General features: G+C 69.1%; 3 protein-coding genes across 5 annotated transcripts; 2 read left to right on the top strand and 1 right to left on the bottom strand.

Annotated features, from left to right (window-relative positions):
• Window positions 1-301: 301 nt before the first annotated feature.
• On the top strand, window positions 302-5,841 carry CD164L2 (CD164 molecule like 2). Of its 2 annotated transcripts, XM_040534817.1 has the most exons (6): window positions 318-537; window positions 2,143-2,247; window positions 2,657-2,734; window positions 2,855-2,923; window positions 3,581-3,746; window positions 5,319-5,841. In XM_040534817.1, exons 1-6 carry the CDS (start codon window positions 441-443, stop codon window positions 5,323-5,325), a joined length of 522 nt encoding a protein of 173 aa, XP_040390751.1. In that variant the 5' UTR covers window positions 318-440; the 3' UTR covers window positions 5,326-5,841. The 2 variants fall into 2 exon arrangements, with proteins under 2 accessions (XP_040390750.1, XP_040390751.1); XM_040534816.1 differs by lacking the exon at window positions 5,319-5,841 and having other exon boundaries at window positions 302-537; window positions 2,657-2,923; window positions 3,581-3,988.
• Window positions 5,842-6,684: 843 nt separating this feature from the next.
• On the top strand, window positions 6,685-17,140 carry MAP3K6 (mitogen-activated protein kinase kinase kinase 6). Its single transcript, XM_040535423.1, has 29 exons — window positions 6,685-6,694; window positions 8,167-8,667; window positions 9,277-9,416; window positions 10,012-10,035; window positions 10,349-10,536; window positions 10,731-10,899; window positions 11,082-11,188; window positions 11,297-11,467; window positions 11,753-11,865; window positions 11,957-12,116; window positions 12,202-12,352; window positions 12,447-12,554; window positions 12,633-12,682; window positions 12,768-12,863; window positions 13,134-13,218; window positions 13,295-13,428; window positions 13,514-13,641; window positions 13,735-13,871; window positions 14,040-14,145; window positions 14,292-14,449; window positions 14,552-14,732; window positions 14,826-14,976; window positions 15,186-15,351; window positions 15,439-15,624; window positions 15,857-15,962; window positions 16,091-16,292; window positions 16,376-16,619; window positions 16,710-16,786; window positions 16,895-17,140. Exons 1-29 carry the CDS (start codon window positions 6,685-6,687, stop codon window positions 16,989-16,991), a joined length of 4,146 nt encoding a protein of 1,381 aa, XP_040391357.1. The 3' UTR covers window positions 16,992-17,140.
• Window positions 17,138-22,869, bottom strand: SYTL1 (synaptotagmin like 1). 2 transcript variants are annotated; one of them, XM_040534810.1, is made up of 15 exons: window positions 22,851-22,869; window positions 20,770-20,902; window positions 20,324-20,469; window positions 20,138-20,243; window positions 20,011-20,044; window positions 19,684-19,780; window positions 19,405-19,499; window positions 18,867-18,974; window positions 18,608-18,774; window positions 18,418-18,520; window positions 18,157-18,318; window positions 18,000-18,078; window positions 17,794-17,893; window positions 17,510-17,715; window positions 17,138-17,408 (listed from the first exon to the last, which is right to left on the bottom strand). In XM_040534810.1, exons 2-15 carry the CDS (start codon window positions 20,895-20,897, stop codon window positions 17,269-17,271), a joined length of 1,671 nt encoding a protein of 556 aa, XP_040390744.1. In that variant the 5' UTR covers window positions 20,898-20,902; window positions 22,851-22,869; the 3' UTR covers window positions 17,138-17,268. The 2 variants fall into 2 exon arrangements, with proteins under 2 accessions (XP_040390744.1, XP_040390743.1); XM_040534809.1 differs by lacking the exon at window positions 22,851-22,869 and adding an exon at window positions 21,963-22,033.
• Window positions 22,870-25,370: the final 2,501 nt, after the last annotated feature.

Genomic DNA, 25,370 nt, shown 5'->3' with positions numbered 1-25,370 from the left:
CAGTGTGAGCAGTGCAAGCAGTCCATGCAGTGCGAGCAGTGCTAGCAGTGTGAGCAGAGTGAGTAGTGCATGCAGTGCGATCAGTGTAAGCAGTGTGAGTAGCGTGAGCAGTGCGAGCAGTGGGAGCAGCGCAACCTGCAGCCTGCGGTTCTGCGGGGGGGGGGCCGCAGCCGCGGTTTTCCCACGGGCAGGCGGGGACAGCCTGGGAGCTGGGGCCCCCCCTGCAGGGGCCGGGCCCCCCGGGGCGGGGCGAGGCGAGGCGAGGCCGCCCCCTGCCCGCCCCCGCCGCCGGGGCCGCCTCCCGCGGGCGCGCATGTGCCCGCGGCACCGCTCCGCGCCGCTCTCCCGGGAGCTCCGCAGCTGGCACCTCCCGCCGGGCCGAGCCGTGCCGGGCCGAGCCGAGCCGTGCCGGGCCGGGCCGAGCCGTGCCGGGCCGGGCCATGGCCCCGCCGTGCGCCGGGGCGCTGCGCTGCGCGCTCCTCTGCGCGTTCCTTTGCGCGCTGCTGTGCGCGCAGGGCCCGGCCGCCACCCGCGCAGGTAGGGACTGGCCCCGCGGGGGGGGGGGGTGCTGGGGGGGCGCGGTGCTTTAGGGCAAGCCCAACTCCGGGGTGGCGTTTCACAAGGGTTCCCCCTACAAGCCAGGACCCTCCCCCCCGGACCCCCTGCCCCGCAGCCCGGCCCGTGGCACCCCTGGGACCCCGCTGGCACCGGTTTGGGGCCGGGACCCCCAGGGTGTTGGGGGGGCGTGGGGGGGGTGTCCGTGTGCGGGGCGCAGCATGCAGGCCCCTCTCCAAAAGAAGTCGGGGTTGGAGCACGAAGCCCTCGCCGTCCTGGCCTAGGTGCCCACAACCCCAAACACGGGCTATGGGAACCCCAAACGTAAATGATGGGAACCCCAGGCTCGAATTATGGGAACCCCAGAATTTCTGCTGCTCCCCTCCTCCCGTCCTCCCACTGCTTATAGGAACGGGAGCCTCGTGGGACACCGGGACGGGGCGACCTCGGCCAGCCCCGCTGCCCCCCTCCCCAGTTTCCCTCCCCACACCTGCCGGCAGGAGCGGGAGTCGACATCGTTGGGCTCAAACGTCTGTTCCTGTGCCTGCCGCGATAAAAATAACTTAAATTACAAACCTCCCTGAAACGCTGCGAACAAAGTCCTACTTTCCATTGGTTCCCTGCGGGGCTCCGAGCCCCGCAGGGAGGGGGCCGGTGCTGTGCCCACCACGCCGTAGCCATGGCAATGGGTCCGCAGCATCCGACTTCCAGCCTCGTGCCACCGGGTGCCCACTTTGCTTTTTGCTGTGGGGGGCACTGGGGGAGAAGAAAGAAGCCTCTCAGCTCAGTCAAGAGGAGTTTGAGCAGCCAGGCCTGGCCCGGGCAGCCTGCAGGACCCTAAAAGCTGTTTGAAGCCTGGGGCTGGGGCCGCAGACCCCATAGGGAGTTGGTGTGGCTGGGTGCCCCCCCCCCCCGCAAACCGCTGCCCATGGGGATGGGACGCAGCAAAGCCCGGCACGAGGCTGGCCCAGGAGGCCACCAGCACCCTCTTTGTCCCCCAAAAAGTCTGCAAACGGGTTCTCCCCTGGGAAAAACAGCTCCCGGCCCCTTCCCGGGATGGTGCAAGCGCGGTCGCGGGCGTGGGATGCGTGAGCTGGGTGCAGGGAGGGCCCGGCCGCGGCTCCCCGGAGCCCGCTGCAGCCTCCCTCGCTGACAGTCATCACGTTAAATTAATGATGAGCGCGTGTGGGGGAAGAGCTGCTGGCGGAGCAGCGCCACGAACGCCCAAGTGACTCACAGAGACTGAGCGATGGGGAGCGGGGGGCACCCGGGGGGGGCAGAACCAGGGCACGGAGGTGCCGAGCGTGCGAGGTCGGGAGCAACCAGGCTGGTACTGCTGCCTTGTGGCTTTTAAACCTCCCCAAAAAGATCCTGAGCCGGGATGGGCTTGTGCTGTGCCGTGGTTGTGGGTGATGGGGTGAGCCCCACACACCCAGGGTGGCCATGGGGTGGGGGGTGTCACCTCTCCGGGGGGCTGCAGCCCGACAGGATGGGGCTGTTGATCCTTGGAGCAGCGGGATGGGGACAGGCAGGTCCCTGCAGGACGGGTGCTGGCCCTCACCCTGCTCTTATCCCTGGTTTTTGCAGGAGGGTGCGGCGAGCTGCGATCCTGCGAGACATGCACCGCCAGCACCGCCTCGCCCAACGGCTCCGCCTGCGTCTGGGTGGGCTGCGGGGCGCCCCAGGAGCCAGGTGAGGGGGCTCAGCCTTGGGGGGGGCGAGCATTAGGGGTCCCACAACCCCGTGTGCCCGCAGCCAGACCTTACCCCAGGCCTCCAGACCAACACCAGGCGGCTGCGATCTCTTGTTGAGCTGTCAAAGCCAGCTCAGCACCCTTGGGTGCGTGGCCCCGGCTGCTTTCCACAGTCAAGGTCCACCTCGCCTGGCCCAGCACGGCTCCGTCCTCCAGCTTTAAGCCCAGCTGCTGCCTGCGGGGTTTTGGTGCCCCCTGCTCCCGGCCGCACTGGGTTTGGGGCAGCTCTGAGAACCCTCCACGTGTTCGGGGTGCGGGTGCCGCAGGGAGACGTGTGCCCAGGGCAGGACCCGGCTTATGGGGTGCTCTAGGGTCCCTTTGGGAAACTCCGGCTCCCTTTTCCCGCAGAGACCTGGAGCTGCGTGCAGAGAGGGGCGGCAGCACGGGGGACGTGCGTGCTCTACAACACCACCGCCCTGTGCCCAGGTAACCCCGCGCCCCCAGCGGAGCCCGGCCTTTGGGCTGGGGGTGCTGCTGGGGGGGCGAAATCCCACGAGACGATGTCACTTGGCACCCCGTCTTCCCTCTTTTCTCTGTCGCCTCCAGCAGCGCTGAAATCCCCCACCAAAGAGCCCCCACAGCCCCCTAGCAAGGAGCCAGTGACGCATTCGCCACGTGAGTGGGGTTGGGGCTGGGGGGCCGGGGTGGCACCGATGGGATGGGACCGGCCACTTCCCTTTGTGTCCCCTTTCCCCTGGGGAGGGATGAGCGGTGCCATCCTCTTGGGGTTGCACTGATGGAGATTAAACCGTGGCTGTGCCCACGGGGTGCCAGCCCTGTCCCCATGGTCACAGCTCGGTCCCTGTCCCCCCCCCCCCCACTTCTCACCCCGAGCAGTGCTGCAGTGATGTCAGGAAGGGGCTGGGGGTCCCCCAACGCGCTGCAGCCCCCAAATAAACAGGAGGTGGGGGAATTGGGGAGCACCGGGGTGAGGGAACTGGGGGTCACCAGGACGAGCAGCAGCTCGGATTTTCCTTGCCGGGGGGGCGTGGGGAGGACAGGCAGCAGGCGAAGGGGCTGGGAGCGGAGGAGCCTCTTCCAGGAAACGGGATCTGGAGGGCGCTGGGCTCGCTGCGGCCGTAACCAGAGCCGCTGCCCTCTGAATTATTGATGCCAGCGGGCTGCTCCGGCACGGGAGGGGGCTGAGGGGGGGGGCACATCCCTCCCTTTCCGCCCTCGGACCCCCAAATCCCCCCCCCGTCCTTGCTGGGGATGGCTTGGGAGGGACGGCGGTACCCGTAACGCCCCCCCCTCTCTTTCCCCTGCCCCCAGGGACCAGCACCACCAGCGCCCCGCTGACCGGCAGCCCCGAGTTTCACCCCCCCGGCTTCGACACTGCCAGCTTCATCGGCGGCATCGTGCTGGTGCTGAGCGTCCAGGCCGTCGTCTTCTTCATCATCAAGTTCATCAAGTCGAAGGACAGCACCTACCAAACGCTGTAAGGCTCCCGAGCCCCCCCCCGCCCTGTATTCCCGGGGGGGGGTCACACCGCCACGTGCCTGGGCTAAGCCCCCCCTAGAAGCCATAAATCGGGGCGGCCCCGGGTCCCGTCTCGCCGTGTCCCGTCTCGCCGCTGAGTGTTGTCTCCTGTGGCTGTTTGTCCGTCCCCTTCTTCTGGGGGGGGGCTGCATTTTTCGGGCTGGGGGGGGGGAATGGATTAAACCCATCTCCTTGTCGGTGTCCGGCCGTCCTGCCTCCTGTGTGCGCGCTGCTGCCTGGCCCCATCCTGCCTCCGACCCCATAGGGAACACGGAGCCCCCCGAATCCGCCCCGTGAGGCTGAGCCATGGGGGGGCCGTGCTCTTCCCCCCCCACCCCCCCCCGCCCCTTTCTCATGCCCACCCACCGTGGCGCTGAGCCCCTCTGGGGCTTCTAACGCGGGGGGGGCCGTGCCCCGTCTCTCTTTCCTTGCACGCTGCCAGAGAGGACAACCAGTAGGTGCTGGGTGCTGGGTGGGGGCTGCCCCCCGCGCCCCCACGGCTTCACCCTTCCCTCGCCCTTCCTTGGGGGGGGGGAAAAGGGCTCCTTCCCTCTTTCCTGGCCTGCATGACGGGGGCTTCTCCGCTGGTGTGCTGTTCTCCTGGGGGTGCTTACCCGCTGGAAGGCCGGGGGGGGTCCCCTGCCACCCCCGCTTCCCGGCGCGGAGCCCCGGGTGGGACACGGCTGAGTGCCACGTCCCTGTCACCCTGGGGGGGGTGTCCCCAGCCTCGGCCACCTCCGTCCCCACGGAGGTTGGGTGCAGCCCCCTGTCCCCGTGAGCCCCTCTTTGGGATGGGAGCTGCGGCCCTGGTTAGGGAGCACCCAGTAGTGTGCGCCCCCCCCATCCCCCGGGTGCCCCCCTGTCCCATGGGTGCACCCCCCATTGTCCCCTGCCCACTGCTCGGGGCTGGCTTTGGGGTCCCCTTTTCCTCCTGGCTCCAGCACCCCAGTGCCTTCGCAGCCTGCGGGGTCCCAGCCCCAGGCACCGTGTCCCCAGTGCCCCCCCCCAGCAGCCCCCCAGTGCCCCCAACCCCTCCGTGCCCGCTGGAGGAGCAGAGCCAGGCCCTTGCTGTGTGCTTTTGCTGTGCCTCTGTGTTGCTGCCAGGGATGGGGGGGTGGGGACACATAGTGGGGGTCCCTGTGTCCCCCCCCCACCTCTGTGTGCTGTTTTGGGGAGGGGGGTGCGTGCTGTGTGCTGTGGGGTGAGACTTGTAGCTCCGGCTGCCCCCATTAAACTCTGCGAGGTGGTGTCTGTGTGTCCGCCCCTGGTGGGCCTGTGTCGTGTCCTGGGGGGGTCGTGGAGCCTTGGGGGGGGGGCATGGCAGCAAAAACCCCGTTCCCCCCATCCCTCCCCTGCAGCAGCTCCCATCCACCCCAGTTCCTGGGTGCGGGACCACCCCTTCCCCGGGCATTGCCCCCCGCGTGGGTGCTGCAGGGTGGGCGCTGGGGCACCCCCTGCTCCAGGGGGGCCGTGTGTCCCCCCCCCCCCAGGCCCTTTTTTTCTACGTGCCCTTCTCTGTCCGCTGCCCTAGGATCTGAGACTGGGGCCGTGCTCTCCTCATCCCCCCGGGGAGGCAGAGAAGAGGCCGGCGCTGCCACGTCCCCGTCCCTTGCCGGGACGCTCCCGCCTGCCCACAGGGTCCCCCCCCCAGCACCACAACTATGCAAAGCTGTCCTCTCTGCCCCGGGGGGGCTGCAGGACTCCCCCTCCGAGCCCTGCGTGTATGGGGCCGGGGCTGGGATGTGCCACCCAGGCCTGCCCCATGTCCCCAGAGTGGCTGGGGACGCTTCTGGGATGTTGGTGGCTGCGGTTGTGTCCCCCCCCCCCCCCCCCCGCGATGGGGAGCTGGGGTGGGGGGGCTCCTCCAGCTCCAGCCCAGCCTTTGAGGCCCCCCCATGCTTACCAGGAGGAGCCCAGGAAGCCAGGCAGTGGGAGGACACTTGGCCACAGTCATTGGGGGGGGGTGTTTGCCACCCCAAGCCCCCCACCCCATGCCAGGCAGAGCCTGGGCTGGCACAGAGGGGGCTGAGACCCAATAAAGGATTTTCCTCCTATTTCTGGTGTCCGTGTCATGGTTACCCCCCCATGTACCCCCCCCTTCCCCATGAGCATCCCACCCTGCGGTGCCCTCTCGGGGGGGGGGGGGGGGGCACCTCTCCTGTCCTTGGGGAGGCTGCAGGGGCCGGGGGGTGGGATTTGGGGAAGCGCTGGGCTGGTCCCCAGCCCCAGAAGAGTGCGGTGGTGGGGAGGGGGAGGCTGTATGGCTGCATCCAGCCCCCCCAAAACCCCCTGCCCCAAGTTTGGGGACAAGGAGACGCGTTTCCATCCCGCAGCAGCCGGGGCGGAGGCTGGGTGGTTGCAGCCTCCGCACCCCCAGGCTCTGCCTTTCCCGAAACTGCGCGGTGCTGAGCAGCGCGCCCGGGCAGGGCTCCCTGTCCCCCGTGTCCCCAGGCGCCCGGCGTCCCCGCTCCTCCCTTTTGCCCACGGCTGGCCCAGCCCTGGGCCGGGAGATGGCTGCGCAACGTGTCTGTCTGTCTGTCTGTCTGTCGGCGGTTTGGCTGGCTGTGCCGTGGTTTGGCTGCGCCGTGGTTTGGCTGCCAGCTCAAGGGCTCGGTGGCCTGGCCGGTGGCACTGCTGGGCCACTTGTCCCCTGTGCCCTGCGGCTGTGCCCTTGCTCTGGGTCCCCGTTGTGACCTGGGAACCCCTAGTACCTGAGGCTGTCCATTGGGGATGTGATGGGGACACGGTGGGGGGGGGACGTGATGGGGACATGATGGGGACACAATGGGGAAGTGGTGGGAGACACGATGGGGACAGGATGGGAGACACGGTGGGGACACGATGGGGACGGGATGGGGATGTGATGGGAGACGTGATGGGCACGGAATGGGGACACGATGGGGGGGGGTATGTGATGGGGACACAATGGGGACACGATGGGAGACACGATGGGCATGGAATGGGGACACAATTAGGACACAATGGGGACCCAACGGTGTCAGGGATGCAATAAGGACCTGATGGGGACACAGGGGGGCCCCCAGCCCCTCCCTCCCCGGGAAAAACACAGCTTCCCTCCACCCCCACCCTGGCACACATTGCAGCAGCAGCGCAGGGGGGAAGGAACCGGCCCCCCCCCGGGGCCCCTGCTGCTTCCCCTTTTCCCCCCGTGTCCGTTTTGCAACCGGTGCCTGTCGGAGGAGGGGGGGGCAGCAGCAGGGGGGGGACAGCTCCGGGGGGTTCAACCCCATCCCATCCCATCCCATCCCATCCCATCCCATCCCATCCCATCCCATCCCATCCCACCCCACCCCACCCCACCCCACGCCTCGGGGCCGGGCGCGGCTCCCCGCGGCCGTCGTTGACTCAGGGCCGGGCCGGGCGGAGGCGGCTCCCGGTGCCCGGGGCGGGGCGGCTCGGGACGGGGCCCGGGGCGCGGGGCGGAGCGGAGCCGGTGCGGGACAGCGCGGAGCGGAGCCGGACGGGAAGGAGAGCGGGAAGGGCCGGTGGGGTAAGGGACAGCCCGGTACGGGACACCCCGGTTAGGGTCACTCCCGGTTAGGGACACCCCCGGTTAGGGTCACCCCCGGTTAGGGTCACCCCCGTAGGGCCACCCCGGTACGGCACACCCCGGTTAGGGTCACTCCCGGTTAGGGACACCCCGGTTAGGGTCACCCCCGTAGGGACACCCCCGTAGGGTCACCCCGGTAAGGGACACCCCGGTAAGGGACACCGCGGTAAGGGACACCCCCATAGGGTCACCCCGGTAAGTTACACCCCGGTAGGGTCTCCCCTTTGCTCGGTGCCGGTTTCCCCGGCAGGGAGCTGCGCAGCCCGGTGCCGGGTGCGCGTTTTCCCGGTGCAAGGCACGGGATTTCCCGGTAGGGTGCAGGGCGGCGCGGTGCGGGACGGCCCGGTGGGGAACGGGGCAGCTCGGTGCAGGGCGCAGGACGGCCCGGTGCGGGGTGTGGGGTCCCGGTAGGGTGCGGGCTGGCCCGGTGCAGGGTGTGGGTTTTTCTGGTAGGGTACAGGATGGCCCAGTGCAGGGTGCAGGCTGGCCCAGTAGGGTGCAGGCTGGCCCAGTAGGGTGCAGGCTGGCCCAGTAGGGTGCAGGCCAGCTCGGTGCAGGGTGAGGGCTCCCCAGTAGGGTGCAGGACAGCCTGGTGCAGGGCGCAGGCTGTACCAGTAGGGTACAGGGAAGCTCGGGGCAGGGTGCGTGCTGTCCTGGTGCAGGGTGCAGGCTCCTCAGTAGGGTGCCAGCTGTCCCAGTGCAGGGTGCAGGCTGTCCCAGTAAGGAACAGGGCAGCTCAGTGCAGGGTGCAGGCTGTCCCAGTAAGGAACGGGGCAGCTTGGTGCAGGGTGCCGGCTGTCCCAGTAAGAAACGGGGAAACGGTGCAGGGCACACACTGTCCTGGTGCAGGGTGCAGGATGGCCCAGTAGGGTGCAGAATGGCCCAGTAGGGTGCCGGACAGCCCAGCGCAGGGCGCAGGACAGCCCGGTGCAGGGCGCACACTATCCCAGTAAGGAACAAGACAGCTCAGTGCAGGGCGCATGCTGTCCCGGTGCTCACCAGGACCCCCCCAAAGGACTGAGCCTCCTGCCCCAGCCATGGAAGCCCCTGGCCCCCCCCCCGGCCCCGGCTGCCGGCAGCTGCTGGCAGGACCCGCTGGCGGTGGCGGGCACGGCGGGCCGGCCGGTGTGCGGGGCGCGGCGGCAGGCGCTGAGCGTGGTGTGCGTGCTGGGCCGCGAGCCGGCCGCCTGCCCCGCGCTGCGCTGCCTGCGCGACGCCTGCCGCGAGCTGCGGGCCCGCCTGCACACGCTGCCCTTCGGCACCCTGGCGCTGGGCGACACCGGCACGCTGGACCGCTTCTACAACGCCGGTGAGGATGCCGCCCCCGCTCGGTTTTTATCCCCGTCCCTTTCCTCCTGCATTGCTCGCTCGGCCCGGCTGCCTGGGAATATCCCATCTGCGTCGGGAAGTTTGGGGCTGAGCAATATTTTTCGCATCTCTGCGGCTCCCAGCAGAGCTGCTTTTGCTGGCCGCTGGCTCAGCTGTTGGCTTTTCTGTCTTCCTCCTGTGTATTTCCCTGGACGGCTGGGAATTTGCCCAGATGTCTTCCTCTCGTAGCATGTGGAACATCAGAAAATGCATTTTTACGGAGCGTTTGCTCAGGGCTCAGCCCGCAGCAAGACCTTGAGCTGCGCCGCACCAGAGCTCAAGGGTGCCCTTCACCGTGGCCTCGGCACAGCCCGGGGGAGCTCCCAGCTCACGGGGGCTGCGGCCACCCAAGGGGCTCCCCCCATGCTCCCCAGCCTCGGGCTGAGCCACACGAGCACCGGGGCTCTCCAGGGCTGGTGGCTCCGCTGGGTGCCCGTGCCTCAGTTTCCCCAGCGCTGCTGTGGCGCTGGAGGGGCAGCTGGGTCCCTGCTGTGGCTCTGCGGATTCGGGGGTCCCCGTCACCCCACTGTCCCCTCTGTCCGTCCTGCAGACGTGGCCGTGGTGGAGCTGAGCGACGCCGTCTGCCAGCCCTCGCTCTTCTACCACCTGGGCGTGCGGGAGAGCTTCAACATGCCCCACAACGTGCTGCTGTGCTGCCACAGCGCCCTGCCCGGCCTCCAGGCCCTGCAGGTGAGCGGGGACGGCCCCGGCGGCTGCGGCTCCAGGCTGCAAATGGGCCAGGGGCTGGGCCCGCCCCGTGCCCCCAGGAGGTGAAGCCCCTTCCCAAACTCGGCTGAGTCCCCAGGGTCACGTCCAGCTCTGGCAGAGGTTTTCCTGTGCCCAAAGGGGATGAGGAGGGGGTGACCGGGGACCACAGGGTGGCCCGGAGCAGGATCCCATCCCAATCCTGCTGGGAGCCCCGGGACAGGCGCCTTCCCTGGGAAAATCCAGTTCCTCAGAAGGGAGCAGGGACGGCGGGGAGGTTTCTCGTCGCTCGGAAAAAATGCAGACAGGAGCACATCCAAATATCACCCTGACTCTGGCAAGGCCCAGAACACCCCGTTCAGAGCCCCCTTTCCGCACAGTGGGGCAGGAGAAGAAGCCCCATGCCCTGGGGGGGGGATGCGCAGGCGGCGCTGGGGGTCGGGGGCGCCCGGTGTCCCTCGTGTCCCTCGCCACAGCTGGGTGCTTGCCAGGTGACGCTGGGCCCTGAGCCTGAAATCAGCTGATTTCTTCTGCGACGGAGCTCATTAAGCCTTTCCTCCCTCCCTCTCTCTCCCCCCAGGAGGACATCTGCCAGAAGAACTCGGTACGGTTTTCCCCGTCCTTGCTGCTGCCGCAGTGCTGGGGGGGTTCGAGCCCCCCCCGGCGGTCTCAGAGGGTGGGCACTGCACAGGGGGAGCGAGGTGTGCCCCTAAATCCGAGTTATGGGGAGGATTCACTCACTCAGAGCGAGCACCGGGAACGGCAGCGTGGGGGAGCGCAGCTGGTTTTGGAAAGAAGCAGGAGTGTTCACTCTGGAGCGTAATGATGGCTGTGATAGCATGGCCTGGGTGGCAGGTTTGGGGAGGGGGATCTGACCCAGGAACGGCACAGCCCCTCACCCCTTCTCCCCCGCCCAGGACCTCTGTGGCACCTACACCTTCATCCCCTACGCCGTGACCGCCCAGAACAAGGTCGTCTGCTGCGACGCCGGGGCCATGAAGTGCCTGACCGAGCTCTTCCAGCCCAGCTTTGGCACCGAGCCCTTCTTCACCCCGCTGGCGGCGCGGCTCGTCAGGCTGCTGGAGGGGGTCCCCACCAACTCCTGGTACGGCCACCAGCCCCCCGGGGATGTCCCAGCACCCTCCTTTAAGCCCCGATGCCCGCGTGGGCTGGCAGTGCTCAGAGGGGAATTGCCACCACCCCGAACCACCCTCAGGGGTAGACCCTCCTGGCTGGCCACGTGTGCCGGTGTCACGCTCAGCCCCACGTCTCTGTCCTCCGCCCAAAAAAACCCCGCAGTGGCTATTTTCGGGAGACGATCCGGCGCGACATCCGCCGGGCGCGGGAGATGTTCCGGGGCGAGCAGCTGAGCCGGGAGCTGGCCCGCATCCAGCAGCGCCTGGACAGCGTGGAGCTGCTCAGCCTGGACATCATCGTCAACCTCCTCCTCTCCTACCGCGACGTGCAGGTGGGGGATTTGGGGCTGGGAGGGGTCCCGGGATGGCATTGACACTCCTGGGAGCACGCTCTGCAGCCTGCCCTTGCTTAATGGAGCTCGCAAACCCCAAAACTTGGCTGTTTGGGGCAAGCATCACCCCTGGTCCCCCCATGGACCTCCCCAGCTCAGCCCCGCTGCCATCCCCGCCCCAGGATTACGACTCCATCATCTCGCTGGTGGAGACCCTGCGGGCCCTGCCGACCTGTGACGTGGCCGAGCAGCCCAACGTCCGCTTCCACTACGCCTTCGCCCTCAGCCGGTGAGCGGCGGCGGGGGGGTGGCAGGCATCCTGCTGTCCCCACGGGGCAGGGGACTTGGGGTCCGTTTTTGTGGGGCCGATCGCCCAGCACCGTCCTCGTGTCCGCAGGCGTAACCGTGCTGGGGACCGGGCGCAGGCTCTCTCGGTGCTGCTGCCCGCGGTGGAGCGCGGGGACGGGGCTGCGCCCGACCTCCTCTGCTTGTGTGGCCGCATCTACAAGGACATGTTCATCAGCTCCAGCTTCACCGACACCAGGGCGAGGGACCGAGCCTTATACTGGTGAGGCTGGGGACAGGGCTGGGGACAGGGCCATCGGCGTGCCCGTGCCTCGATCCTTTGGGGTTTGCACAGGGCTCTGGCAGCGCAGCCCCCACCCTTTAAATCCCCCCAGCCACAATTTAGAGGCTGTGATGCCAACCCCAGCAGGGCTTTTATTTTTACTCCCCTCGTGAATTTTCTTGGCCAGCCCCATTTGGGACCGTTCCCGTGTCACGGAGGCTGGAGGGGGGGGGGGGACACAGTGGCTGTGCTGTCCCCAGGGGACGAGCCCTTCCCTCTGCCCAGGTACAGCAAAGCCTTCGAGGTGGAGCCCAGCCTCCACGCGGGCATCAACGCCGCCGTCCTCCTCGTGGCCGCCGGGCACCAGTTCGAAAGCTCCGTGCGGCTCCAGCAGATCGGTGCGTCCCCTCCCGGGGGCTGGGGACGGGGCCCCTCGGGGCTGGGGGACCTGCCATCGGGGGTCTCTGACGGGTGGCTCTCCGCACCCAGGCGTGAAGCTGAGCTGCCTGCAGGGCCGCAAGGGCAGCCTGGAGGAGCTGCGGCACTACTGGGACGTGGGCTTCTGCCTGGGGGCCGGCATCTTGGCCAACGACCTGAGCAAAGTCATCCAGGCCTCCGAGAAGCTCTACAAGCTCAACGCGCCCAGCTGGTGAGCAGCTCGGCCGAGCCCCCCACCCTCCTGGGGCTGGCTCTCCATTTTGGGGGGGGCGTTGGGACATCGCCGTGCCCCGCAGGTACCTGGTGTCCGTCATGGAGACCTTCCTGCTCTACAAACACTTCCAGAAGAGCCCGCCGGTGCCGTCGGCCCGGCAGGAGCTGGCTGATTTCTGGCTGGCATTCCTCCTCGCCGCGTGCCAGCCCTTCGTCCCCGCGCCGCACTGCCCGGTGAGATGAGATGGGCCTCCGGGGGACCCCCGGGGGTGGCTGTCCCCAGGGGACGGGCAAGGGGACACGGGGTGACACCTGCCTGATGATGTAGGTCCTGGTCCTGGAGCTCGGCAAGGTGCTGTGGCCGGCCCGGCTGGCGGTGCGCAGCGCGACGGAGGAGTACGCCGTGACGCTTGCCCTCGTGCGCCCCACGGAGGAGGTAGGGCTGGGATTTGGGGGGGGGTTCGGGGGGGGGTCCTGACAGCCCCCTCTCCCCTTCCTCTCCTCCTCCCTGCAGAAAGCGGTGTCCAGCTGGAACTTCATGGCTGCGGCCATCCGGGGGGTGAGGTGAGTGCGTCCCCAGTCCCCCCGGCCCGGGGGCCACATCCTGACCCCGCTGCTGATGGAGCCGGGGGGGTCCATTACCCTCCAGCATCTGCAAGTGCGACGAGCGGGGTTGCTTCCTCTACGTGGTGCACACCGAGGAGGATTTCCAGCTCTATTTCCCCTCCCAGCAGCACTGCCGGTGGTGAGCAGGGGGGGGCGCGGGGACCCCGTGGTGCTGGTGAGGTTTGGGGGATCCCAAACATGCCCCCGGGGGATGCATGGGGGCACGCGATTTCCCCCCAGATTTACCTTAATTTTTGGTGGAAAGGGTGTGCTGGGGGGGAAAGGAGATGAGCCAGGGTGGCAAAACCCTTGTGCCATTGGGGAGAGGGGAAAGGGGGCACGGGAGGGTCGGTGGCCACGTCCCCAGCATCCCCGTGGGGACTCAGGACCATCCCCTCTCCGCGGGCAGGTTCTGCGACCGGGTCCAATCCTTCCTCGCCGAGCAGGCGGCGGGTGGTGAGGAGCTGCCCAGCCCCACGCAGCCCATCCTGGAGGTGAGACGGGGTGGGGATGGGGGGGGGGGGGGGGGGGGCAGGTGACACGGCCGCCACCTTGCCTCCCTCCCCGCAGTACAGCTACGAGTACTCAGAGACGGGCGAGCGGGTGGTCCTGGGCAGGGGCACCTACGGCGTCGTCTATGCTGGGCGCTGCCTCAGCACCCAAGTGCGCATCGCCATCAAGGAGATCCCCGAGCGGGACAGCCGGTGGGTGCCGCGGCACCGTGCTGGGGGGGACCCCCCCCCCCGGGACCCCCGTCACCCCGCTGTGTCCCCTCCTCCCCCCGGGCAGGTTCTCGCAGCCCTTGCACGAGGAGATCGCCTTGCACAAGCGCCTGCGGCACAGGAACATCGTGCGCTACCTGGGCTCCGTCAGCCAGGACGGCTTCATCAAGATCTTCATGGAGGAAGTGCCCGGAGGTGGGCATCGCCGCTGGGGGGCATGCACGGGGGGGGGGGGGAGGTTTGGGTGTCTGTCCCGCAGCCTGAAGGTGGGTGCTGCACCCTCCCCAGGGAGCCTCTCGTCCCTCCTGTGCTCCAAGTGGGGCCCCCTGAAGGACAACGAGCCCACCATCGTCTTCTACACCCGCCAGATCCTCGACGGGCTCGGCTACCTCCACGACAACCACATTGTGCACCGAGACATCAAGGTTAGGGGCCGGGGTCGTCGCTCCCTGCCTGACCCCCATCCCCAGGGGCCCCTCCATGCCCAGACCCCCAGGGGGACGCCCGGTGGCCCTGGCTGTTTGAGTTTTTTTTGCGGTTTTTATTTGTTTTGGGGCGGTTTTATTTATTTTGGGGGGCTCTTCCCACGCCAGGGAGACAACGTCCTCATCAACACGTACAGCGGGGTGCTGAAGATCTCCGACTTCGGCACCTCCAAGAGGCTGGCGGGCATCAGCCCCAGCGCTGAGACCTTCACGGGTAGGGGCTGGGGGCCGGGACCCCCCTGTTGGGGTGCGGAGGATGAGGAAATGTTGGGGTCTCACACCCAGCAATGGGGAAATTGTCCTGGGGCGGTTTGGGTGGGGGATCCGGGCCCCTTTCCTCCCTCCCCACCTTCCCCCCAGGCACCCTGCAGTACATGGCCCCAGAAATCATCGACCAGGGGCCGTGGGGCTATGGGAAGCCGGCGGATATCTGGTCCCTGGGCTGCACCATCATCGAGATGGCCACGGGCAAGCCCCCCTTCTATGAGCTGGGCAGCCCCCAGGCGGCGATGTTCAAGGTACTCATGGCTTGGGCAGGGCATAGGGGGGTCCCCACCTCTGAAAAGCCCCCAGCCAGGGCGGCCGGTCCCTTTGCAGCCGCGCTTGGGCCTCTCCTCCAGGTGGGCATGTTCAAGATGCACCCGGAGGTGCCCGAGTCCATGTCGGACAAGGCCAAGAGTTTCATCCTTCGCTGCTTCGAGGCCGACCCAGCCAAGCGGGCCACGGCGGCCGCGTTGCTGCAGGACCCATTCCTGGCCAGCGCCAGGCGTGCCCGGGGCCAGGCGGTGCCTGCAGCAGGGGGTGAGCTTGGGGAGGGTCCTGGGGGGGGGGGGGGGGGGGGTCCTGGCCAGAGCTGCCCACCGACCTGCTCCATCTCCATCCTCTCCCTGGCAGATTCCCCCCGCCTGGAGCGCCGGGATGGGGACATGGAGGGCACCGATGGCACCAGGGGACGGTCCTCAGCCAGGCAGGGGGGCACAGTGGGGGGCACGGGGGACAGCCCCCTGCTCCCACACTGCCCCAGTGAGGCAGCCCCCAGCTACAGGTACGCGGGGTTAGGGCATCCCGGGCACCGGGGGGTGGAGGGACCCCGGGGAAGGGTCTGGATTTCTGCCTCCCGTTGGGTTGTTCCCCCAATTAACCCAGTTTGAAGAGGGGGTGGCTCCTGGTCACTTTCAGGGTTTGTCCCCTGTGCCCTCCGGCACTGGGAACGTCGATTTGGGTGGGTTTTGATCCCACACCGCCCCTCGCCAGCACTCCCCAGGGCTCGGCCGGCTCCGACCGCAGCCTGCGCTCATCCTCGCCGGAGGAGAGCGGCGACCGCTTCGTGCTGCGGCAGGACAGCAAGCGCCGCGCCACGCTGCACCGCATCCTCACCGACGAGGCGCCCGGCATCGCGGCCGCCTTGCAGGAGAGCCAGGTGGGGGCACGACGGGGGCACCAAGCAGCTGCTGGGGGCTGGCATGGAGGGAGCAGCCCCCCCCCCAGCACTTTCTCACCCACCCAGAGCACGTCGGGCACGCGGCTGGGCTCGGAGCACATCACCCTGCTGCTGGGCTGCCTGCGGAGCTACATCCAGTGCCCCTCACGGCACCAGCTGCGCCGCGACCTCCTGGAGCTGCAGGCACGGCTGCGGGCGGACGGGCTCAGCCTGCCCCACCTGCGGGCTCCGCTCCTCAACTTCCAGGCGGTGGTGAGTGCCTCGGGTACGGCGTGGTTTGGGGTCGGCGATGGTTTGGGGTCGGCGACGGTTTGGGGTCGGCGACAGTTTGGTGGCGGTGATGCTCTGGTGGCGGTGATGCCCTGGTGCCAGTGATGCTCCGGCACGGTGACACTGGTGCTGGTGCTGCTCTGGCATGGTGATGCTTTGGTGTCGGTGACCCTTTGGTGTCGGTGCTGCTCCAGCCCTGCTCTGTCCCTTCCAGGTGAGACAGGCGCTGCGCCGGCACCACGTCAAACCCCACTGGATGTTTGCGCTGGACGACGCCATCAGCCAGGCGGTGCAGGCGGCTCTCACCGTGCTCGTGAGAGGTGGGCGGCACCCGGGGGTGGCCAGGACTCGGGTTAGGGTGTCACCGCTGTGGCTCGGTGGGTGGCAGCCCCTTGGGGGGGGGGGCGTCATTGACCCCCCTCTCAGTGCCCACTCTCTGCCCCCCCAGAACTGGGAATGACGGCCAGCTCGCTGAAGGAGGCTGGTGCCAAGGACACAGGTGACAAGGACGACCCCACGCCACCCAGGCTCTCCGTCCCCAGCAGCCAGACCCCATGGGACAGCACCAGTTCGGGGCTCGGCCCCGGCCCCGGGGAGGGGGGCTCAGCACTGGTGGCACAGCTCTGCCGCCTCCGCACGGAGACGGACAGGTAGGGCTTGGCACGTCCCTGTGCCCCCCCAGTGCCACCCCGTGTCCCCCAGGAGCCGGTCTGTGTCCCTGCTCTCCCCCCAGGTTGCTCCGGGAGCTGGCCGAGAAGGAGCAGGAATGGCAGCAGCTGGTGCAGCGGGCACTTCGCTCCGGGGTCAGGGACGCCACGGTCCCCAGCCACCCCCAGCACCGTGGTGAGCACAGCGAGGCCACCACGGGGCAGGGTCCCTTGTCCCCGTCCCCTGAGCCCATCCCCTGGAGCAAGGCCGACCCCCTCCTCCTCGAGTGGCTGCAGCAGCACGGCACGGACCCCGCCACCACGGCCACGGTGAGGCTGTGGGGCCCCATGGGGCTGTGCCCCATGGGCGGTGTGGGGCAGGGCCACCGGGCAATGCCACCTGGCCACCATCTCCCGCAGCTCCTGTCCCACGGCTTCACCCTGCAGGACCTGCTGGGCAGCGCCACCCGCGATGACCTCTTCTACATGGGCATCAGGTACCCCAGCCAGGGTGGCATTGTCCCCTCAGGGCTGGCAGCACTGCAGGGGGACACGGCTCGTCCCTCTTGTCCCCCCGCCAGCCCCGTGTCCCCCTCCTCGGGCAGGCGCGGGTCGGCGTACCGCCTGTGGGCAGCCGTCCTGGAGCAGCGCCGCGCGCTTGGCAAGGGGGAAGAGGAGCAATCCTTGGCCCCAGGGACGTGAGGTGGCTTTGGGGACACAGCCGCCACCTCACCGCCTCCTGTGCCACCACGGGGACCGGCAGGAAGGACGACAGCGGGGACATCCAGCACCGTACAGGATGGAGAAGTCAGGCTGCAGCGCTCGGAGCAATAAACACCCACCAGCCGTGCCGTCCGGTGCCACTTCATTGCAGCCAAAAGTGTGTGTGGGGAGGGGGTGCACAGACCCCAGCCCCTGTGCGGGGATGCTGGGGGGCTCAGTCCTGTCCCCCTCCTGCCAAAACTGTCCCCGGGGAGGGCTACGCGCGGGGGACGAGGTTGGTCCGGAGGGGCAGCAGCGCTTCCACCCAGCAGCCGGGCTGCTGCAGCAGGCGGCCCCACACCGCCCGCTCCTCCGGCGTCGAGTCCATCCAGCCCACGGGCAGCCCGTAGCTGCTCCCTGTGGAGACACGGCCACCATCACACCCCCACCCCCCCCCCAAACCACCCCCCGGCACCCCGGGGTGCCCAGGCCCCCCCCCCCCCCCCCCCCAGCCTCACCGGTGCCCAGGCTGAGGCGCACGCCACCCAGCTGCCGCTTGGAGAAAGCCTCGTGGTGCCAGAGGGTGAACTCGGCGCACGCCTCGGCCAGGTCCTTGGGCTGGAAGCCGTCGTACACCATGGTGTGGTTGAAGAGGGGGCTGAGGCTCCGCTTCACCACCCGCGTCTTCTGCCGGCTCGCCTTGCTGTCGTCGGGCAGCACGTAGCTGCGGGGAGCGGGGTGAGCGAGCCTGTCCCCATGCCTCCAAGGGGGTCCCTTTTACACCCCCCCCCCCTTCTCTTACCACTGCACGAAGGCGTCCACGGTGCCTCCCTGCAGCGGGACCAGGCCCTGCGCGTCCTTCACCCAGATGTGCAGCTCGCCCGTGGGGGGCAGCCCCGCTCCTAGGGGTGAGAGGGGTCAGGACCGGGGCCGTGCCGCCCCCCCCCGATGTCCCCATCCCGATGTCCTGTTCTCCCCCCCCCCAGCCCCCTCGGTGTCACCGCTCACCTTCGGAGCCGGCGGGGATGAATTTCAGCGCCAGGTTGAGGTTGCCTCGGCTGGAGAGACCGTCCAGGGCCACGGGCGTCTGGGGTGGGGAGGGAGGAGGGTTATGGGGGGCTGTAGGGGGGGGATTTGGGGTTCAGGGTGGGGGGGGGGCGCTCACCCGGGGCTGCAGGGTGAACCACTCGGGGCGCGTGTTGGCCCAGTCCCAGGCGCCCAGCGCGATCTCCACCTCGCCCAGGAAGAGGTTCCTGCCCAGGCTGTCGTGGTGCCACACCGACAGGTTCAGCGTCCGGCCCTGCAGGTCCCTCTTCTCCAGCTTGTACTGGTGGGAGGGGGGGGGGGGGGGGGCACGGCAGGGTGAGGGCGCGGGGTCTGCAGGATCCCCCCCCCCCGAACCTTCCCCCAGAGAGAGCCAAAAAACCTTGAGGGTCTCGTTGAAGATGGGGTCCAAGCTCCGCTTCCGCACCGTGGTCTTGCGCTTGCTGCGGTTGGACTTATCCGGGAGCAGGTAGGTCTTGATGTACCTGCAGCCAGAAAGCGAGGTGCGAGAGGGGGGGTGGGGGGGCATAAAAGGGTCCGGAGCCCCCTCCCCGGGTATCCCCCACACTCACGGGTCTGACCGCTGCTTCTTGGCCTCGGCCAGCTCGCGGCACCGCACCACGTGGACCTGCAGCTCCTGCGTGGCCGGGTCGTAGCGCAGCGAGAACTGGACGCAGCCCCGCACGGGCACCCTGCCCAGCTCCCCGTCGCTGTACAGGCTCATCAGGCTGCCGCTCAGCTGCGGGGCGGGGGGCACACGATCAGGCCCCGGGGGGCAAGGAGCACCGATCCCCCCCCCCTCTCACCCTTCCCCGGCCCCCTGCCCCGTACCGTGGAGGAGCTGAGGCTGGACACGGAGGAGCTGGCGGTCAGCAGGCTGCTGGGGGGCACGTGGCCGTTCTGTGGGGACGCACGGCCCGGTGGGGGGGTCCCCGGACCCTGGAAAGGCAAAACAAAGGGGTCCTGAGCCACTGGGGGGGTGGTGACCCCCACCAAAACACCTCAGAGCCAGCACAGGGACCCAGGGCACCCAGCTCCCAGCAAGCGCCCAGTGCTTGGGCACAGCTCGGCTGCAGAGGGGACCCAGCAATGGGCTGGTTTTGTGTTCCCCATACAGCCCCCCCCAGCCCCTACAGCCCCCCCCCAGCAGCCCCATACAGCCCCCCCAGCCCCATACAGCCCCTCCCAGCAGCCCCATACACCCCCCCAGCAGCCCCATACAGCACCCCCAGCCCCATACAGCCCCCCCAGCCCCATACAGCCCCTCCCAGCGGCCCCATACAGCCCGCCCAGCCCCATACAGCCCCCCCCCCCAGCCCCACACAACCTTCCCAGCCCCATACAGTGCCCCCCCCCCCCCCCAGCCCACCTGCCCAGCCCCAGGGCTGCTGTGTGCAGGATCGGGTTCCTCCTCATCTTCCTCCACGCTGGCCGTGCCGAAGGGGTTCCCATCCACTCTGTCACCTGCAAGGGCACAGTGGGGGGGGGGATTGTCCCCAACACAGCAAGGAATGGATATTGGGGGGGGGGGTGGAATCCCTTTTTTCCCCCACCCCAGCAGCACTAAAGCTCTGCCCCACAAGGCCCTCAGTGCCAATTTGGCAGTGGGGGGGTCCCAATCCCCCAGACCCTCCCCCCCCCACGTTACCTGGCTGTCCCAGGCCGTCCTGCTCCCTCGCCGGGACGTCCACCTGCGGCGTCGGTGGCACCGGTGTCCCCTCCAGTGTCGGGGCCGTGGGGCCAGGCTGTTCGGTGGCATGTTGGGGACAGGGTGAGACTGGGCGCACCGGCACCCTCCTGTCCCCTCTGGGTCACCAGGACAGGCCCGGGGGGGGGGATGAGGGGGGGGGGGCAGGCCATGCCCCATGCCCCATGCCCCATGTCCCATGCCACGTCCTTTGGGCTTGTCCCCAAGCCCATCACCGGGACGTCGGGTCTGGCACCGCGCCGTGCCGGCTCAGCACCGGGCACCCACCTGGGGCTCTGCCTGGACACCGTCCTCAGAGGGGCTGCGAGGAGAAGAACGAATTAATTTTTCTTGCCATGACATCAAGCCCTGGAGCACCCATGGGTGCTGGGCCACCCCTCGTGCCTGCTCTCACCTCTCCTCCGTCACCGCCGGCTCCTCGTCCTCCTTCTCTTCCACCAGCGGCTCGCCGATCACCTCCAGCTCGCCCAAGCTGGGGCCACGCTCCGGGTCCCCCGCTCCTGGGGACAGGGGGGGCTCAGAGAGCCATGGTTGTTCCCCCCCACTATCTCACTCCCCCCCGCACCCCATCCCTGCCTACCCCGTGGCCGCCTCCTGCGGCGGATGGAGGCGCGGACGAGGTCGGAGCCCAGGTGGTGCCGGTGGCGCTGGGCGCGCACATCGCAGAACCAGTCCCCGGTGAGGGTCCGCAGCCGGGCCGGGTCCGACACCGACTTGCGCAGCTTGCTGGTGGCATTGGCCAAAAAAACATCCCCCCTGGTCACCTCCAGGTGCCACCAGGGTCCCGGTGCCACCGTCCTCTGCCCCATTAACCATCCCAAATAGCCATGGGGCCACCACGGCAGGGACACCACCACCCATCTCCCACGGGGTTTGGGTCCCCGATGCCCACGTCACCCACTGCGGGGCTTCATCCTGCCCTGGGTAAGGGACCGTGCTGTCCCCAAGGGTGTCTCACCCCTGCGGGGGGGGGAGGGTCCCCATGGGTGCCACTAAAAGGCAGTGTGGGGGGGGGGGGGGTCTCACCTGATGCGCCCCTCCTCGCGCCGGCGGAGCTGCGAGTCCCGGCGCAGCACCTCGGCGATGGCGCGCCGCTCGTCCTCCGTCAGGAAGCTCAGGTCCAGCAGCGCCTCGGCGCCCGGCTCCAGCGCCATGGGTGCTGCGGGCACCCCGGGGTGCAGGGTCAGGCTGGGGGGCGGCAGGGGGCTGCGGGACCGGGCAGGCAGCGGGCAGGGCTCAGCATGCCGGGGGGGGCTCAGCGGGGCCGGGCGAGGGGCGGCGGGGTGGCGGCGGGGTGGGCAGCGCGCAGCATCCTGACCCTCTGCAGGGAGATGGGGTGGCAGAGTGGCACGGAGGGACTCTGCCCCGTATGGGCCCCCAAAAATTGCAGGGGACCCAGAGGGGACCAGCAAAGGGTGGTGGGGGCACCCGGCAGCACCGGGGAGCCGCAGGGAAGAAGTGCTGCTCCTCCTGCTGCGGCCCCATGCCAGGGCCGGCCCCTGTTTGCCAAGGGCGTTTGCTCGGGGCCGGCTTCTTCCCCTGCCTGCTCCCAGCAGGGCCCCACAACAGGGCTCCCACAGCACTCAGAGGGTGAAACGGCACAGGGACGGGTGACACAAGGGGTCTCGGGAAGGCAGCACCCCCTTGGGTCCATCCCAGGAGGGCTGAGAACGTGCCCAGCTCATCACACACCAGCCCCGCGTTGCCTCACCGCCCTCCTTCCTGGCCCGCAGTTGGGAAAGCGCTGCCCGGCACGGGAAGTTGCAGCAAAGATCAGCCCCCCCCCCCCTCCCCCCCCCCCAAAAAAAAAAAACCCACCCCAGTGCCTCACCAGGATGCGAGCACCGGCACGGCCGCACCCCGCAGGCACCCGCTGCCCCCCCGGGGCTCTGGCCCTGTCCCCAGCCCCACGGGTGGCTCTGGTCACCGTGTCCCAAGTGGCCCTGCCACCCCGGGTGGGTCTCCAGTGTCCCCCAGCAGGGCCAGGAGCTGGGGAGCCCAGGCCAGGACCCAGCACAGTGGTGCTGAGCACCCCGGTGCCGACAAGGAGCTGGGTGCCAGCCGCCACCACCCCGGGGACCTGCCACAGCACACACCAGGCACCGCGATGGCACCGGGGACCCGCAGCACCACCGGGGATCCCCCCAGCACCCCCACCCCCACGCTGTCCCAAGGTGTGTGTGTGGGGGGGGGGGGGAGGGGGCTGTCACCAAACCCACCGGCAGCCTGCGCTGAGCCAAAGCCACCCGGTGCCCCCTCGATGACTCCGAGTGGTGCCGAGGTGCTGGGGACAAGGGGCTGGCACCGGGACGGGGCGATGCTGGGGCCCTTCGCTGCCCACCCCCCCCCACCCCCCCCCGCCCCCGTATCCTGTTTACATGGGCCCAGCCCGCGGGGGTGTCCTCGTCGTCGTCCCCCCCCCCCGGAACACAGCAGCACCCAAAATGTCACCGAGGGCTGGCCCACGCGCGCTTGCGGTTTCCTTGCCCCTCGGAGACACCGGGGGAGGTGGCACACGGTGGGGGGGGGGGGGAGCAGGAAAAAAAAAAAAAAAGCCAGCCCCACACCCACTGGTGTGCAAGGGGGTGCTGGGAACCCCCTCCCCCCCCCCCCCCCCCCAGACACACACACACACACAGGGGGGACCAGTTAAACCAGTTAAACCTCCCCAGTAAGCTGCAAGATGGGGGTGCACAGCCCCCTTTGCCCTTCGCAAGCCGTGATGGATGGGGTGAATGCATAAGGTCCCCTCCCAAAACGCATCCGAGCCGCCCCCCCCCCCCCCCCGGGCTGGCAGCCCCCTCCTGGCACCCCCCCCCAAACCCCCGTCCCGCACCCGGGGCCCCGCAGCCCATCACCGTGGCCTCGGGGCCCATCCAGCTCAACCCGCACCTGCAGGGCTCCCAACGGCGCAGGAGAAAAACCACCCAAAAACCACCCAAAAACGGGGACGCTTGGAGCCCCCCCCCCCCAAGGCGAAAAGCAACATTTGGAGGCTGCATCCCCCCCCCCCCCCGAAAGCAGCAGGACCCCAGATCCTACCCCCCAGCCCCCATTTCCCGTGCCGTGGGGCCGGTTGATGGGGTCAGCCCCGCGGCCGCCCTTACCTGCCCAGGGGACTTTGTGGGGCCATGGGCCCCCCAGCCGTGGCTTGTCCCCCCCACCCCGCGCCCCCACGGGGACCCTCGGCTCCACGGGTGGCCCCCGCGCCCCGCTGGGTGCTGGAGGCCCTAAAGCTGAGTCAACCGCAGGCGAGAGCAAGGCGCCTCCTCGCCTCGGCGGCACGAAAGCAGGGACTGGAGCCAGCAGCACCCGCCGGACGGGACTGGGCTGCACTGGGTTGAACTGGGCTGAACTGGGAGGCGTCAGGAAGCCGGGGAGAGGGGAAGAGCCCCAAAGCAGGGGGGGGCAGCACCGGCATCGGGGAGGTTCGGAGGGGATGGGATGGGGCAGGAGGACCCGTCCCCACCCCGGGGGTGAGAATGGGGAAGGATGCGGCCCCCCCCCCCCCCCCCCAGGAGCCTTACCTGGGCCCCACCTTGGGCTGTACTGGGGGGAACTGGGAGGAACTGGGGGGACTGGTGTCAGATCCTCCCTCCCCGCAGTGCCCTGCAGCACCCTAAAACCCGGTGTGGGGCAGTTTGGGGTCCCAGGGGCGCTGCAGACCCCCCCCCCCCCAAATCCTGTGGGGCTCCCCTAACCCCATGGGCACCCCCAGCCTCCGGCCCCCCTTGGCACACAGTTGATGCTCGGGGGGGAGGGGGGGGGGGAATCTCCCCCCCAGGACGGACCCCCTCCACGCTCAGCCCCGCGCAGGATCAGGCCAGTCACATCTGGCGGTGCCGAACTTATTTTTAGCGTGGTTTCTAAGGAAATGGGGCTTTAGCGACGGCCCTGCCGGCCGGCCTGTGTCTGTCTGTCTGCCTGCCGTCCTCCCCGTCCTCCCCTCCCCTCGTGGGGTGCCCAGCGCAGACGTCAAGGCTGGGCACCCTCCCCGTGTCCCCATATCCGCCCCCCCCCCCCCCCCTCGTTGCACAGGATGGTGCTGGGGATGCTCCGAAAACCCAGCGGGTCCCTGCCACGGCTCGGTGGCGGCGGTGTCGCACGCTCAGGCCACACGCGCGTGTCCCCAAGGTGGGGGGGGGTGCTCGGGGCTGGTGGCTCAGCGTCGGGTCACCCAGGCTGGCACCGAGCCCCCTCCGTGCGTCCCCCCCCAGCTCAGGACCCTCCCCAGCACCAAACCTTGCTGGGGAAGTGCTGAGGCTGCCCCGGGAAGGGACAGAGCAGGATTTGGGCGCTGATCCTGCAGAGGGGGTGACGAGGGGCGATGAGGGGTGACAAATTTGCTGGGTCTCAGCTGTAGCCTCCCCCCACAGCGTGGCCGGAGGCTGCGTCGGGCTGGTGACACCCGGCGGCTCCCTGGCCACCCCCTGGGGACACTTTTCTTTGCGGAGACCCGGGCAGCATCCGCAGGATCAGACCCGTCTGCCTCCCGAAGCCCTTCCCAAGGGACCAGCACCCACCCGGGTTTTCACCCTGATGTCCCCATAGCCACCTGCGGAGGGGCTGCGGGGGGGGACACCCAGCACAGGAGCAGCTCCCCTGGGTGCTGGGCGCTGGGTGCTGGGCGCTGGGTGCTGGCAGCAGCCCCGCGGGCATCCAGAACAGGTTCTGCCTCATTTCTGCTCCGGGAGCGCGTGGGCAGGATCCCACCCCGCGCCCAGCCTCGGACCCGTTCCTCGGGTGCGCCAGGCGCGGGCGAGCCCGGTGCTCCCGGGGGGAAACTGAGGCAGGGAGCGGGGGCAGAGCCGGTGGGTTTGTGGCTCCTCGCCGGTGGAGGGCACAGGGCAGCACCCCACAGGACCCCCAGCCTCAGGAGGGGGGAAAACAGGGTGTTAAAGGCAGCTCTGGGGGCTGAGCGCCGTGGGGAGCGCAGCAGGATGTGTCCCCGGAGCTGGGGACACAGGGATGGAGCCGAGCACCCCAGGGCTGGGGGATTTTAATTCTTTTTTATTTTTTTTTTTACCCATGCAGTAGAGCAGGGACATCGCAGTGGTCCCACCCTCAGCTCCAGCTGGGGGCAACATTCGGGGGGAGGACCCTGCGCTGGGTCTGCTCCCCCTTGCTGAGGAACGAAACAGTCGGGGGGGGGGGGGGGGCGGCAACCACGACAAGGGAAGGGGAGCCCTGGGGGGGCTAACCTGGCCCTAAGGGCAGCCCAGGCCCCGCTGCTGGCGTTCGGAAAGCTCCAAAGGTGCAAATGCTGAAGTGCCACCTGAGATCAGGCCCTGGGGGGCCCTTTGGTGCAGCCCCCCCCTCGTCCAGCCTGCTGCGGCCAAGTGACCCCACTCCAAAGGTGGCCCCGTCCCCACGGGGAGGTCTCTCGGGGGGGACATCGCAGGCAGTGGGGGCTGCCGGGGCCCCGCGAGCACCCTGCACCCGGGCAGGGCGATGGGCGACGCCAGCCTGAGCCCCCCTCGGTGCCAGCATCGCCTCCCCAGCTTCGCGGCCTCCCCGCGGCGAGGGGTACGAGACGTCGTGGAGCTGGGAGCAGGGCGCAGAGCTGCGACCATCGGCACGCTCAGCCCCGCTGCCACCAACCACCGCACCCACACCGCGCTCCCCAC

This window comes from Cygnus olor, chromosome 23 (assembly GCF_009769625.2).
Source record: "Cygnus olor isolate bCygOlo1 chromosome 23, bCygOlo1.pri.v2, whole genome shotgun sequence".
In the NCBI taxonomy this organism is placed as follows: domain Eukaryota; kingdom Metazoa; phylum Chordata; class Aves; order Anseriformes; family Anatidae; genus Cygnus; species Cygnus olor.
This window is presented reverse-complemented; position numbering and strand designations above follow the sequence as displayed.